Below are 15,094 nucleotides of genomic sequence, written 5' to 3' on the forward strand. Positions count from 1 at the left end.
TGCACTCTAGAGCCTGCGAGCCACAACTACTGAGCCTGCACTCTAGAGCCTGCGAGCCACAACTACTGAGCCTGCAGGCCTAGAGCCCGTGCTCCACAACAAGAGAAGCCACCACAATGAGAAGCCCATGCACCACAAGAAGAGTAGCCCCCACTAGCCGCAACTAGAGAAAGCCTGCACACAGCAACGAAGACCCAATGCAACCAAAAAATAAATAAAATTTAAAAATTAAAAAAAAAAAAAAGAAAAATGAACCTTCAGAGAATCAACTTGGGGAAATCTACAAAGGAGATCAAAAAACAAGAAAATGGGGGATAGGGGAGGCAAGGAGAGAAAAGAGGAGAAAAACAGGTAAGTCCAGGAGATCCAACATCTGAATAACAGGAATTCCAGAAAGAAAAATCAGAAAACCAAAGGTAGGAAATCATTAACAAGTAATTCAAGAAAGTTTCCCAGAAATGAAGGATTAAAGTCCATTCTGAAAAGGTACAGCAAGAGCCTAGCACAATGCACCAACAGACCTTTGCCAAGGCACGTCAGTGTGAATCTCAGAACACTGGCAACAGAAAGGAGAGAGTCACAAAGGTCAGCACTCAGAACGGTCTCAGACTTCTCCACAGCAACACAAGATGCTAGATGAAAAAGTAACGATGCCTTCAAAATTCTAAAGGAAAACAAACTCCAACCTAGAATTTCATACTCAACCGAGTATGAGAGAACAAGCCACTTTCAGACATGCAACGTCTCTCAAAAAATTACTTCCCATGCACCCCTTCCACAGCAGGTCTCTAGTGGATGAGGTAATAAACCATGAGAGGAAGAGGTTACACAAACAACAGGAGATTCAACAGAGGAAAAGCCCATGATAACGGAAATACCTTAGGCACAAAGGAAAGCCAGTCCAGAGTGGGGCCAATCAAGAAGAAACTGATCAAATAGATGATGTATTAATGTCTATAGAGAAGTCTGAGGTTAAACCAGTGACAAGTTGACAGAAAATTAAGCCAATAAGAATGTAAGCGAATTAATTCTAGGAAAAAGAAAGTTCTGCAGGAAAGTAATCGAGTCTACCACCTGGCTCAGCTGTGATTTAAATACCCAGCCCTAATAACATAAACACTGAATATGATCTAACCAGAATTATATCAGGGAGGTGGGCGATGGGGAGTCCACACATGGTGGGCAGGAGGAAGGAGAAGCTGAAAGATAAATGCCTAAAACGAAACATCAAGGAGTAGCCATACAAACAGGTTTAAATTGAGACATGGAGGCAAATACAAACAACCAGCCAAGAGTTGAAAGGGACTCCCCAGAAGCAGGGGAAATTGGGGAGAGGGTCAGACAGGGCAGGAGGGCTGCTGTTTTTCATAATAAGCCTCTCAGAACTATTTGCTCTTTCAATGTAACTGATTTTTTTCTCAAGTGCAGGATATAAAACTGTTTATAAAGCTCTATGTTTTAGGTTAATCTTCTTTATTGTTTTATAAAATTTCCAGGGAATTCCCTGGCAGTCCAGTTTGGGACTCAGCTGCTGAGAGCCCGGGTTCAATCCCTGTCAGGGAACTGAGATCACCGAAGCCGTGTGGTGCAGCCAAAAATTAAAATTAAAATTAAAAAATGTAGCGCTTACATAAAATAACACACTCTACACCAGGGTCAAAATGTGGCCTTGGATATACCGAACGAGAATCATGGAGCCGTGGCGGCAAGGCCATGGTTTAAAATGCAGATTCCTGGGCTCCAATTCCAGACCAAGTAATAGGCACCTCTAGGGCTGGTGCTGTGGAACCTTTACTTCTAACAAGATCTCTAGCTGATGTGGAAACCACTGCTCTAACTCACTATATTACTAATTCAGGAGGCTCAATTAAGAAGCCAATAAATCAATGTCTAAATCAAGGGGAAGGGGGAGGGTATTCCAGACAGGGCACTATGGGTATCATAACTTCTACCTGAAAGAAACCCACTCTATATGTAACTCAATGTGCATGTTTCTTATCAGAACAAGTTAACTCTTTGTCACATCTAAAACAAATTAACTCCCTTCCACAGTGAGTTCACTGGAAACCACCCCATGTGCAGGAAACCCTCCACTGGAGCAGCACTGCTTGTGGAGCCACTGGCCACACTGCATCCGAATGTATCAGAGGAGCTGGGGGTGGGGGAGCAAGAGACACAACATAGGGGCTGCTCTTGGGCGGAACGGTCCTGTTAGCTGACAGACCCAATGATGCTCACTCTCCTCATTACAGGAATGATACAAGGTCTGTCACCATGTGGTTGTGTCATGACCACAAGACAAAGCTTACTAGAAAATCTCTACTTGATACAGATGGCCAACACATGAAAAGATGCTCAACATCACTAATTATTAGAGAAATGCAAATCAAAACCACAATGAGGTATCACCTCACACCGGTCAGAATGGCCATCATCAAAAAGATCTATAAACAATAAATGCTGGAGATATAAATGCTGGAGAGGTTGTAGAGAAAAGGGAACCCTCTTGCACTGTTGGTGGGAATGTAAATTGATACAGCCACTATGGAGAACAGTATGGAGGTTCCTTAAAAAACTAAAAATAGCACTACCATATGACCTAGCAATCCCACTACTAGGCATATACCCTGAGAAAAACATAATTAAAAAGGATACATGTATCCCAAAGTTCACTGCAGCACTATTTACAATAGCCATGACATGGAAGCAACCTAAATGTCCATCAGCAGATGAATGGATAAAGAAGATGTGGTACATATATACAATGGAATATTACTCAGCCATAAAAAGGAACGAAATTAGGTCATTTACAGTGATGTGGATGAACCTAGAGTCTGTCATACAGAGTGAAGTAAGAAAGAGAAAAAAAATATACCGTTTATTAACACATACATATGGAATCTAGAAAAATGGTACTGATGAACCTATTTGCAGGGCAGGAAAAGAGACGCGGACATTGAGAACGGACTTGTGGACACAGAGGGTGGGGCGAATTGAGAGAGTAGCACTGACATATATACACTACCATGTGTAAAATAGCTAGTGGGAACCTGCTGTATAGCACAGGGAGCTCAGCTCGGTGCTCTGTGATGACCTAGAGGGGCGGGATGGGGTGTGGGGGTGGGAGGGAGGCTCAACAGGGAGGGGATATAGCTTATTCACTTTGTTCTACAGCAGAAACACAACACTGTAAAGCAATTATACTCCAATAAAAATAAAAAATCTCTGCCTGATCTAGGTTCTTCCTCTCCCTCCAGTACTTGAACCATCTGTTCAATGAGCAACATTCTAAGGGCCGATAATTAATCCCTTTTCCTCAATAGTTTTTGCTGTAGCTCATCCTTCACGGAATCCCTGCAAGACCTCTCTTCAGTGTCTGACTTCTCCAGGTTGCTTTCCCAATTTCTGTGCTTTTGTCAGCTATTCACTTTGCACACCCTGTGCTCTTTAGTTACCTTCGCTGCATTAAGAGCTGCAGCTGTGCCAGTCCATGCTGAGATACTCTGATAAACGCACAAGAACCTGTCCCCTGAATCACCACAAAACTGCTTATGAAGCCAGTACAGCAGCCACTAGGACTCTCTGAATTACCTTTATTTTTTAAAGTCCTGACACATCAGGATCATTTCTTAAAAATTAATTAATTAATTTGGCTTTGGTTGTGTTGGGTCTTCATTGCTGTGCGCAGGCTTTCTTTAGTTGCGGCGAGCGGGGTTTTCTCTTCATTGCGGTGCACGGGCTTCTAATTGTGGTGGCTTCTCTTGTTGCAGAGCACGGGCTCTAGCCGCGCAGACTTCAGTAGTTGTAGCACACGGACTCTAGAGTGCAGGTTCAGTAGTTGTGGCACACGGGCTTAGTTGCTCCGCGGCATGTGGGATCTTTCTGGACCAGGGATGGAACCTGTGTCCCCTATGTTAGCAGGCAGATTTGTAACCACTGTGCCACCAGGGAAGCCCTGAATTACCTTTTAATATTGGATTACTTTTGCTAAATGCTGAGTCACTGGGGTTTCCAGGCTACAAGGTCACAGTATTAGGTTTTTTTCACAGACCATGACCACGTGTGTTGTGTTGTTCAAGCTGAACTGATGGTGCGCCCACAAAGGCTGCCTGAACAAAGTGTTGCATGAATGTCCGTGCCGACAAACGAGGCAATCTGTGCACCCTCGGAGTTGTTCCAAGGGCTTAACCAGCAACTGGCCTGGAACAGCAGCTTACGCTCTTATCAGTAACTATGCTACTTCAAACTGGAAAAATGCAGGGCATCTCCCAGGGTGTGAAAGTTTAACCTGCTGCCAAAGCAAACATACACACAAAAAAAACTACAAAATGAACACACAGTCCTTATATTCTCAAAAAGAAAAAAACCCACATTTATTTAGTTTAACATTTACCCAGATCTAAAGAAAAAGATGTCAAAAGATAACCTAGGACATATACATACGCACGCACCCCCTGACCCAGATAACCTAAAAGAAAAAAATAAGGGCAAAGTTCTGTCCAACAGATAAATTTATCTTCGCTTCTGGAAGATGTTTCCACGCCCCATTCCACGTCCTCTCCCTCTTGCGGCCACTGAAAGAAAGGTGGGGAAGAGAAAGGACAAGGCCAGGTCAGTAAGGACTCATATCATAGAGCAGCCAGAGACCCAGGACATGGCCCAGGAAGGGGCCTGAAAGGCCACCCGGTCCAGCACCACGCTCACCCCGTCACATTTCACGGGGGAAACAGAGACCCTGGGCGGGGCAGGTGCCTGGCATCAGAGCTGGAGAGGCCCTGGACTCCTGCCTTCCAGCCCAGCACTGTTCCCCACCAGAGGCAAGGCCTTGTGGCAAAGGTGGTTTGGGGACCCAGTCTGGGAACCATAGAAAAGATGACTTCTCAGAGCTGGCCCAGGGTGAGCTAATAAAACACGACAGATGCATTTAATTCACACTTAAAATTCTGAAACAAACAGATGTTAAATGTTAATATCTATTAAATCTGGGTGAGGGGTTTTATTATTCTTCAAGCTTTTCTGCAGGTGTGAAATATTTTGGAATGGGGGGAAAAAACCAAAACCACTCCCCACATAAAGACTGCTGTTCTCTGTGACCCAAAGGTTCTAGAAAACCAGTGGCTTTGAAGAACAGGTGAAAATATCCTGATGGCTACTAACTGGAGCCTCACCCCTCTCCTCTTACAGATCCTGGGGCTGGCGCAGGCACAGTGGCTCAGGCAGAGGTCAGCGGGCCGAGGCAGACTCACTGCCAAGCGCCTTCTAGTGCACGACCACTGGGCTCCTCCCTTTGCTAGAGAAGATGGTATCGTTACACAGTGACAACGAGGGCAGCCTTCCTTGAGGAAGCAGAGAGAACAACAGCTGTAGCACAAAGCTGGAACTTCTGAAAATCGTTCCTTCTCCAGGACAAAGGTCCAGAGCTTTGGTCCCATCTCCCCACAACTATCTCTCTTCCAGGAAGGGCAAGGAGATTCTCTGATCAGTTTTTCTGGAGGGCATTTTAAAGGGTTACTCTACTGTCTTTAAACTCAGCATATGTACTGCAGCTAAAGATACTGACAGAGACGCCAGTGACCTTCCTGCACTGCAAAGCCTTTTACCAATAAATACTAAGACGGTTCCTAGCGACTGCATTTGCTTTCTTAGCTAATCAACATGGCAGAACTTTTCAGGACCCACATACAAAACTCTGGTTGGGCTAACCAAGAAAAGAGGTCAGACCAAGTCACTGGGAAAAGGCTAGTCCCACTTTTGGAAAGTGGTAAAGGAAGGACTTATTTTCAAATGTAAGAAGTTTTGAAAATTAAGTCAGCCCCCTTTAATGGGTAAAGATGGCTCAAATCTGCTTACTTCTTATCTGAAAGTGGATGCCCCCCCCATTTCCCTTATTTATGTTGCGTATCAGTAGACATCCCCAGCCTCAAGAGGAACTATTATCCCATTGCTTTAGGAGTCAGCTAATCAATACCACAGTGCCTCTACTCAGCAAACTAGACCAGGGCAAGCTTCCCCCAGACACCCCAGAATTTCTGAAAACAAAGGGCCTCCTAGAGAGTCATTATAGGAGACTTATCTACTCTTTCATTTAAGTCCCCATCTTCTTTCTAAGGAGCCACTTTGGATTTTGCATAACTCCTGTGAATGGGATCAGGTGAGGCAGACAGAGAAGGCAGGGTACTTGGATCCCCCAAGACTGAAGGGAAAAGGGGTGGCAGTGGGTATGGAAATGGCTCAGGTCAGGTCCACCCCCATGCCCCAGCAATAACAGGGCATTTCTAAAAGGTACACGACACACCCACATGTCCCAAACAGTGCACGAGGAGCACCTACCTTGGGCCTTCAGAATAGCAGCCTTTCCCCGACCGGCCCCCGAGCCTTGGTTTTTATTTTTCATGCTCTTTAACATGGGTGCGTTTTTCAGCATGTCAGGCAAAATCAGAAAGCGGATCTTGCTGCCACGGATGTACACCTGCTCCAGCTGTGCCACTCGGCCATCTCTGTATGTGACTGTGATGTTGGACATCTGGAAGGGAACCACCGGCTCATGAGTAAAGGCCAACAGCACCAGTGGAGAGCAGGGTATGTGAGACAAGCCTTGGCAAGGAGGGGAGTCCAGAAATGCAGAAACTCACATCACTAAATAAAGCTGGGGGAACTCCAGAGGGCCTACTGTGTGCGCCAGGGACTGTGCTCAGCACTTCACAGAGATGGCCCTAACAGTATGAGATTTCCCATTTTTAAAGATAAAAAAACTAATGCACTTGTCCAAGATCCAACAGCCAGAAGGCAGGGACTCCTGATTCAAATGCCTGGACTGGCCCCCAGAGCCCCAACTCTGCCATCCTCGCTCTCCCACCAGCACATGATAAACTAACTGAAATGGCTTAGAATTGCTTGTCCAAACCCTGTGTCCCCTCCCGCATCTGCCCAGCACACGGACTGCAAAGGCGCCGTGAGGGTTACGAGTGTGCACCAGATGCGGTCCCTGACCTCCCAGGGAACACACTCAAGTAGGTGAGACAGAGCCCCTCTGGCTTGGGTGACAGGGACTGAGAAGTGGGGATGGCAGTGCCTGCACGAATGGCCCAGAATACAGGACAGGTGTGAGGCGAGAGTTCGCACAAAGACCAGACAGGACATGGAGCAGGGGAACTAGGACTGAGGGCAGAGTCGCCACCTCAGAGACTATGGGGCCGTGCAAGTTTGTGGACAGAGGCAGGGCGGACAGGGCTAGGGCGGCACTTCGGACAGATGAATGCGTGAACCGTGGGACAGGGGGTGGGGGATGGAGGGGGGCTTAGAGGAGAATCCAGCCAGGATAGGTCGGGCGTGGGAACGTGACACAAACCTGCCAGTGCCAATCTCAACAGGCACCACGTTTATCAGATAAAACAGCTTATTTTACCAGCCTTCTGCATGGAAAAGGACTACAATTTATTCAGAATGGGTCAAGCCCACATGGGAGAGAGGTGTGCTGGCTCCCCAATTTCTGACTGCTTGTTGTCACCTCAGCCTGACTTGCTCTTTTCTTCAAGTGTTAACTGGCCCCCGCGGCCTCTGCATGAGCGCCCAGTGGCAGAAAGATCAAACACGCTCTAAGGCTGCCCTGCCGCTGCCAAACCGCCTCCCCTCCAGCACATCCTGGTACATCTCACTCCCTCCTCTGTCACTGCCTCCCCAACCCTCTCTGAGAATCCCTGACAGAGGCTGTTACAGAAGATCAACAACACTTACACTGAGTGCTTTCACAAATGGCACGTGTCCACCTGGGCTGAAGCAAGAAAGAGCCCAGCATCACTAGTCCTATTACAGCCTAGGAACCAGGCGGGCCGCTGCTCTCGCGCTCTCTCCACGGCACCAGCAGAGAAATGGCCGTGCCGTGTATCCCTCTGCCGGGTACACAGCTTGTCAACAAGCCCGAGCTGTACTCGCATCATGAGCTAAAGGCAGCAACTTGCGTGAACTCGGTTTAAATGAAAGTCAGGCAGGAACACACCATCCATTCAACTCTCCCAAACAGCCACAATGAAACACAGATGGCATAAGCCAGGTGCCCAACTGCAATGACACTTTGGGGAGAGAAGATCTTAGTACAGACCGTCTCTGTACTCATTACCCACATGTCTGGGGCCGGGATGGAGAGTGCCGGGTGGCCAAGGATAGTCGGTCACAGCATCCCAGCTGTGGGGCACACGACGAGCAGCCAGCAGATGTTCACCCCCTCCCTGTCCCACCATCCTCATTTTCCTGTCTGGAATCTGACAGTCAGAACTGAGGGCTTGATGCTTTCAGAGGCAATGGGATCCAACAGGCTTACTCTAGGCCTCATTTTAGAGACTGTCGCCAAGTTCACAGACTTGGGAGTCAGACACTTGGGTTTAGATCGGCTCCTTCCATGCTTGGTCACCCTGGGCATCTGGAAGCTTGTCCTCAGAGAGGTCCTGTGATGACTCAAGGACCTATTGTGTGTAAAACCCCAGCATAGTACCTGGCACAGAATGTGCATGCAATGAACAGAACCTTCTGGCACTATTAAGCACACAGCCATTTGGAGACAGGTCCTAGTTTGACAAGTTAAACTAAGACTTTAAAATACTTAACAGCACCCAGTAGAATTTAGAATTTGGTTTCTAAATTCTACTCCCAACCTAAAAGAAAGCAAGGCTCCTCAAGAAATGGCTGATTCCAGAGCTGGGTTAGGGAAGGTAAAAGATGAGCCTGTAACAAGCATCTTATACCAGAAGGTAGGGATGTGCTCCCCCAAAATGACCAGGACACACCAAAAGACACAGGAGTCAGCTTGAGAGGCTCCTACTGGTCAAATCTGGGATAACTGGAACATCAAAATAAACAATGACAGCAACGGATTATAACACCCTTAACAAAACATATTGACAGTATGAGCGTATATTGATAGTAAATAAATGGATAAATGGGGGGTTAAGGGAAGGCACTTCCATGCAGCAGACCCAATAAATACAGAAAGAATGATGGAGGAAAAAAAATTATTCTTTGCAACCGTAATAGTAAAAAGATTCAAGCAAGAATCTTCACAGGAAGCTAAAAGGGGCTGAGGAATGGGACAATAATGAGGAACCGAATGCTCACAAGGTATTTACTTAAAGAACCTCCCCACAAAATTCTCATTAGTTACAAAAGGAAAAGGAACATACAGTGGAGAGACCACATAACACCTTAACCAAAAGATCAAGGTTAACATTGCAAACAAGGGGCAAACAGGTGTTTAGGCCTGACTGACCCTCTGAGGAGGCAAAAATCACACAATAACAGCCCATAAAAGCATAACCCAAATCTAATTAGGAAGAAGCATCAGAGAAACCCCAATCAAGGGACATTCTAACAAAATAACTGGCCTCTAGTCTTCAAAATCATCAATGGTGTGAAAAGCAAACTTGGAGGAACCGTCCCAGACCAAAGAAGCATCAAATGAGTTGACAACTAAACCCAGGAATGAGGCAGAGAGGACTACACGGCCATAAAGGACACACTGTGCACCTGTAGAAACTGGTTACACTGCAGGTTAAAGTACTGACTCAATCTTGGAGTTCCTGAATTAATAACTGTACTATGGATACAGTAAGAGGAAACATACACATATATACACAACATATTATGCAATAAAGGAGTATGATGACTGCAATCCACTCTCAAATAGCTCAGAAGAAACATCTAGGTAGATTTTTCCACAGACCATTATGCCACAGCCAAGAAAACAGTTCAAACAGTCTTGTCACCGATGGGGTGATCATGCCAAAGCCCCCAAAGCATCATTTCTGCAGAATCTATTAACTATCACTTTTCCCCCACCAAAACGTCTAGGAATTACGTCACTTTAAAGATAATGAAATTTTGGATTTGGTCCTTACTCTCTTTTTAAAAAATAACATTTACTGTGCTTTATGATCACAAGCTTAACACATGATTGTCATTTTAAAGTAAGAAAAATATTTTTTTAAATTCCCCGCCCCCCCGCTGGCCCAGCTATTTTTTAAAATTTAATCACATATAATTTCCCACGAAAAAACAACTATTCACTTTGGTCCTCCTCAAAAACTTTTTTTTTTTTTAAATTTTATTTATTTATTTTTTGGCTGCATTGGTCTTCGTTGCTGCGTGCGGGCTTTCTCTAGTTGCGGTGAGAGGGGGCTACTCCTCGTTGCGGGGCATGGGCTTCTCACTGCGGTGGCTTCTCTTGTTGCGGAGCACGGGCTCTAGGCACACGGGCTCAGTAGTTGTGGCTCGCAGGCTCTAGAGCACAGGCTCAGTAGTTGTGGCACATGGGCTTAGTTGCTCCGCGGCATGTGGGATCTTCCCGGACCAGGGCTTGAACCCGTGTCTCCTGCATTGGCAGGCAGATTCCTAACCACTGCGCCACCAGGGAAGTCCTCCACACCATTTTTATAATAGAAAATGTTATTAAAACCCAACATCAAATGGCAAACACTGAACTCCAGCTGCCCTCTAGCAAAGAACAAGCAGAGAGAGAGCCAAGAGGACACTCTCATCCCCAAAGGGCAGACTTACTGGGACTAGGAAGAAAGGAGAACAGCAGGCACCATTGGTCTCCCACCCTGGGGACACGTGAGTCAACTGTGCTGGGTGCTCACCACAGCGGGCTCAGCTCCGCCACAGCCTGCTGGGGTCTATCCAATGCGCCAGGTTTCGCTATACACCGTGAGGCCTCGAATCTTGGCATGGGCAGGGTAACAGGCTGAATTGCACCCACCCCCCAAATTCATATATTGAAGTCTTAGCCCCCACCAACGTGACTATATTTCAAGACTGGATCTTTACAGAGGTAACTGGGCCGTAGTCCAATATGACTTATGTCCTCGTAAGAAGAGATTATGATATGGACACACACAGAGGGAAGACCACGTGAAGATAAAGGAAGAAGACAGCCATCTATAAGCCAAGGAGAGAGGCTTGGAATAGATCCTTCCCTCACGGCCCTCAGAAGAAACAACCTTGCAACACCTTGATCTCGAACTTCTAGCCTCCAGAACCCTGAGAATAAATTTCTGTTGTTTAAGCCACCCAGCAGGGGACTCTGTTATGGCAGCCCTAGCAGATTAACACAGGTGGAAGGAGGTGGCAGGCCCCCACTATCTGACATGCAACGGCTCATTTATTCTGCACTACAGTCCTGAGGCTGAGGTGCTATTTTTTTTTTTTTTTGAGGTGCTATTTTTATCCCTGATTTAGAAAGGAGGGAACAGAGGGTGAGGGAGGTCCAAAGCTCATGACAAGTCACACCAGGTGGCAGGCTGCAATGATTCCAGATCCATCACAGGGTCTGTGTGCTTTACTTCACACTGGCTACCATCAGAGAGAACACCAAGGTCACGCGGTCAGACACCTTACCTTCACGTTACAGATGGGAAGTCTGAAGCTTTGCAAACTCAGAAAGTTATCCAAATAAACAGCTGAATAAACACACGAAGATTCCCTATCCTAGTCTTGCATTCTACTTACCAAACTGAAGCACCTTAAAATGGATGAGGATGCCTTCAGTCAGAGGACTGGACCTATGACAGCCATACCTCACGAAGGCAAAGGAGGCCTGGCTCTGCCAGACCTACAGAGAGCCCACCCACCCACCTCTGTGGCGTTAACACCGAGGAGAGAAACCTGCAGTCACCAGATGTCTATTTCCCCAAACACGAGGGAACCCCCAGCTGGTCAACCTGGCAGGAAGAGGATGCTCAAAGCTACAGAGAAATCACAAATAAACCAATGAACCCTGTGAAACAATGGATACTTAGGACACCTGTCCTGCAACATGACCTTGGGTAAGTCACCTCACCTCTCTGACCTTCAGTTTTCTCACCTAGAAAATATCAACAGGTACCATATGTTGACATTTACAATGTGCAAGGCGCTGAGCTAGTTGCCACACACACTCATCTGATCTTCAGAACATCCCTGGGGTGGGGGTGTTACCCCAGTGGCAGTCTTGGGAGTGCACTGCTCAGACTGGGATCCACCACAGCATTCACCCTGAAGCCACTCTCTTGTCAAGCTGCCAGCCAATGACTAACCACAGTGGGGGTATAGCGCCAGGCCACCTGTGCCCTATGCTAGACTCTTCCAATGAGAAACCTTCCTTTGCCTGGCTGAGACTTCCTCAGAGATACACTACCGTCTAAGGCTCTTCCTACTCAACCCTCCTTCCTTTCCCCTCTCCTTTCCCCAGTGTCAGACCAGCACCCCAGACTGAAAGCTCTCCTGCTCCCTCTCCTTTACCCTTTATTGTTAGCTTTCCCAGTCAATCTCTTGCAGAACTAATTCTGTTCTCATTTTACAGATGAGAAAACTGAGGTGATCAACATGCCCAAGGTCAATCAGAATTCAAAGCCACATCTGATTCCGAAGTCCAAGCTCTTAAGGAGAAATTATGTTACACACTTTGTAAAGCGATGCCATACAAATCCACGTGACTATTAGCAAAAAGCAATGCTGTGCCACGGGAAGGGCACCACATCAAGGAGTGGCTCCAACATTTATTAACAGAGTGACGTTCAGTAGATGAGTCCTTTAATCTTATTCTTCCTATCTTTTTTTTTTTTTAAGGTTTATTATTTATTTATTTTATTTATCTCTGGCTGCGTTGGGTCTTAGTTGCGGCATGCGGGATCTTTCGTTGCGGCTTTCCTCTCTCTGGTTGTGGTGCGCGGGTTCCAGAGCACGTGAGCTCTGTAGTTTTCGGCACACGGGCTCTAGTTTAGACATGTGAGCTCAGTAGTTGTAGCGCTCAGGCTTAGTTGCCCCATGGCACGTGGTATCTTAGTTCCCTGACCAGGGATCGAACCCACGTTCCCTGCATTGTAAGGCGGATTCTTTACTACTGGACCACCAGGGAAGTCCCCTATTCTTCCTATCTTATGGATGATAAAACTATCACCAAACCTGCTTACCTCACAAGGTAGTTGCTATAAATGCAATCAAACGAGATGCCTCCCCCAAGAAAAATGGCAAATAAACACAATATGTGAGCGGAGGATTCTGCTAACTGCAAAGCACTATGCAAACATATGGGGGTAATGAACAGTGGCCCCGAACCCGATGGTTCTCTTGAAGGTAGTGTCACTTTTCTTAAACAGGTCCCCAAAATATGGGAGAAAATGATTATGGGATTGGGAGACACAAAGAACAAAGTTAAATATTCCAAACTTCCAAATGGCTCTTATTTATACTCACATCCCCAGTACCTGTAGCAGTGCCTGGCACACATTAGGCACTTGGTAAATAACTGCTGAATGAGAACTTCAAAAAGACCCCCAACCACCATCTTTCTGTCCTCCAAGGCACAGGCTCAAGCTTCCCCCACAGCCTCAAGTGCAAAGCAGGATACCTGGCAGTTCATGTTGTCCTCTGCTTCAATGAGCTTCCCTCGATACACCTCACCAGTGTTTGTCTCACATGTCACAATGTGACCCTCAGCCTCATGTAGGACTTTAATCGGTACGCCAATAGACATCTCGGCAGGAAGAGAGTTCTACAGTGAAAAAGACAACAGTTAGTTCACCTTTCAGAGCCCAAGAAGGCATGTGGCAAACACCACACCCTCAAGGCCTGAAACTACACAAAACTTAGCAAAGATGCCAAAGGTGCATTTGTTATTTTTTTTTTTTTTACAGAAAAAAGTAGCTTAACTCCTAGCTTGAAGGACCTATCTGGCAAACACATGCAAGATGTGGGTGGGGAGGAATAGGGGGGCTAGAGGGAAAGCTAATGGGATTGAAAAGTGCCTCCCATCTCCCTCTCACTGTAGATCGCTTATTTTTCATCAAATAACTATGTGTTCCCCAATACTGTGTGTTGAAGAAGAGAAGGTTGGAATGCATGTATATTTGTCAACCCTCAGTTGTGGGTAACATCTCTTGGAGAACCTATGACACAGACCTGAGCTATCCAAGGCAGTAGCCACTGTCTGCATGCAGCTACTGAAATTAAACTCAATTAAAATGAAATAAAATTAAAATAGAAAATTCAGTCCCTCAGTCACATTAGCCACGTTTCAAGAGCCCAATGCAGTGGGCACTAAGCAGTGCAGATACAGACCAAAAGATCCAGGCAAATCTAGAAGAGGCTGTGCATTTAATTCAACCCATTAAGTGCTCTCTGACCCTCCACTTACTTCACCATCAAGGCTAAAGAGAAAACAGCAAAGTGTTCACAAAGTGACAATGTGCTACAAGCAGGAAATGCTTATCTTGGAGGAAAAACATAATCAGGGCAAGAGACTGACTTGACCTAATTAAAAAGGAAAAGCAGTGGACTTTTTCTGTTCCAAAATGGGCACATCTTGTGTGGTCAAGAGAGGAAAAGGAACAGGAGAGGTTGGGAAAGACTTAGGAGTGTAGATTTTATGCTGAACGCAGTGGGGGATCCACGGCAGTATAGGAATTATCCGATGGAAAGGCATCCGCACTTACAAGATGAATCGAACACGATTTAGAAGCAGGGAAACTTGATAAAAACTTGTGTACAGTGTAGAAAGCATGAGGGGACCAGTGTCTGAAAGGGGGATGGAGGCAGAGATGCAAAGGGCTTTGAAAAGGATCACCCAGGTAGAATTTGGGGGAAGGAGGCAATCAGCCAGAAATGATCTCAAGACCATTACCTGGATGATTCAAAAAACACTGGCCTGGAGAGGTATAGAAGCTGAAGAGCATGTACTTTGGGGAAAAGCTAACGAACTCACTCCCAGGCGCTAGTGAGGCGACGCTCATGTTTGTGTGGCCGAGCTTCCCGCTCTTCTCCCTCCCCGAGCACCGCAAAGCTTCCCGGCAGCGAGTCCTCCTCCAGCCCCCGGCCCCTCGCGGGTACCTCGGCCTACCCTCGCCCGCCCCCGGCCTCTCCTCACCGGTTCCGGTCTCCTCTTCCTTTCTGGTGCAGAGGTGTCTCTTGCGACTGCGAAGGCGTGAAGCGAGTGAATGGCGGCTCCCACGCTCCCAGAATACCACGCGTTCCCAAGATGCCTCGCGCAGGGCCCGCCCCCTTCCTTTTCCTAGTGGCGGGCGCAGTCTCGCGTCCGCTTCCTCCTCACCCCGCCGGCTGGGAAACTTGG

At 46.7% G+C, this 15,094-nt stretch overlaps 1 protein-coding gene across 1 annotated transcript; it reads right to left on the minus strand.

Annotated features, from left to right (window-relative positions):
• Positions 1-4,343: 4,343 nt before the first annotated feature.
• Positions 4,344-15,044, minus strand: SNRPD3 (small nuclear ribonucleoprotein D3 polypeptide). Its single transcript, XM_007196326.3, has 4 exons — positions 14,891-15,044; positions 13,376-13,519; positions 6,331-6,523; positions 4,344-4,574 (listed from the first exon to the last, which is right to left on the minus strand). Exons 2-4 carry the CDS (start codon positions 13,499-13,501, stop codon positions 4,513-4,515), a joined length of 381 nt encoding a protein of 126 aa, XP_007196388.1. The 5' UTR covers positions 13,502-13,519; positions 14,891-15,044; the 3' UTR covers positions 4,344-4,512.
• Positions 15,045-15,094: the final 50 nt, after the last annotated feature.

The sequence above is a fragment of the Balaenoptera acutorostrata genome, chromosome 13 (genome assembly GCF_949987535.1).
Source record: "Balaenoptera acutorostrata chromosome 13, mBalAcu1.1, whole genome shotgun sequence".
NCBI classification, from domain to species: Eukaryota; Metazoa; Chordata; class Mammalia; order Artiodactyla; family Balaenopteridae; genus Balaenoptera; species Balaenoptera acutorostrata.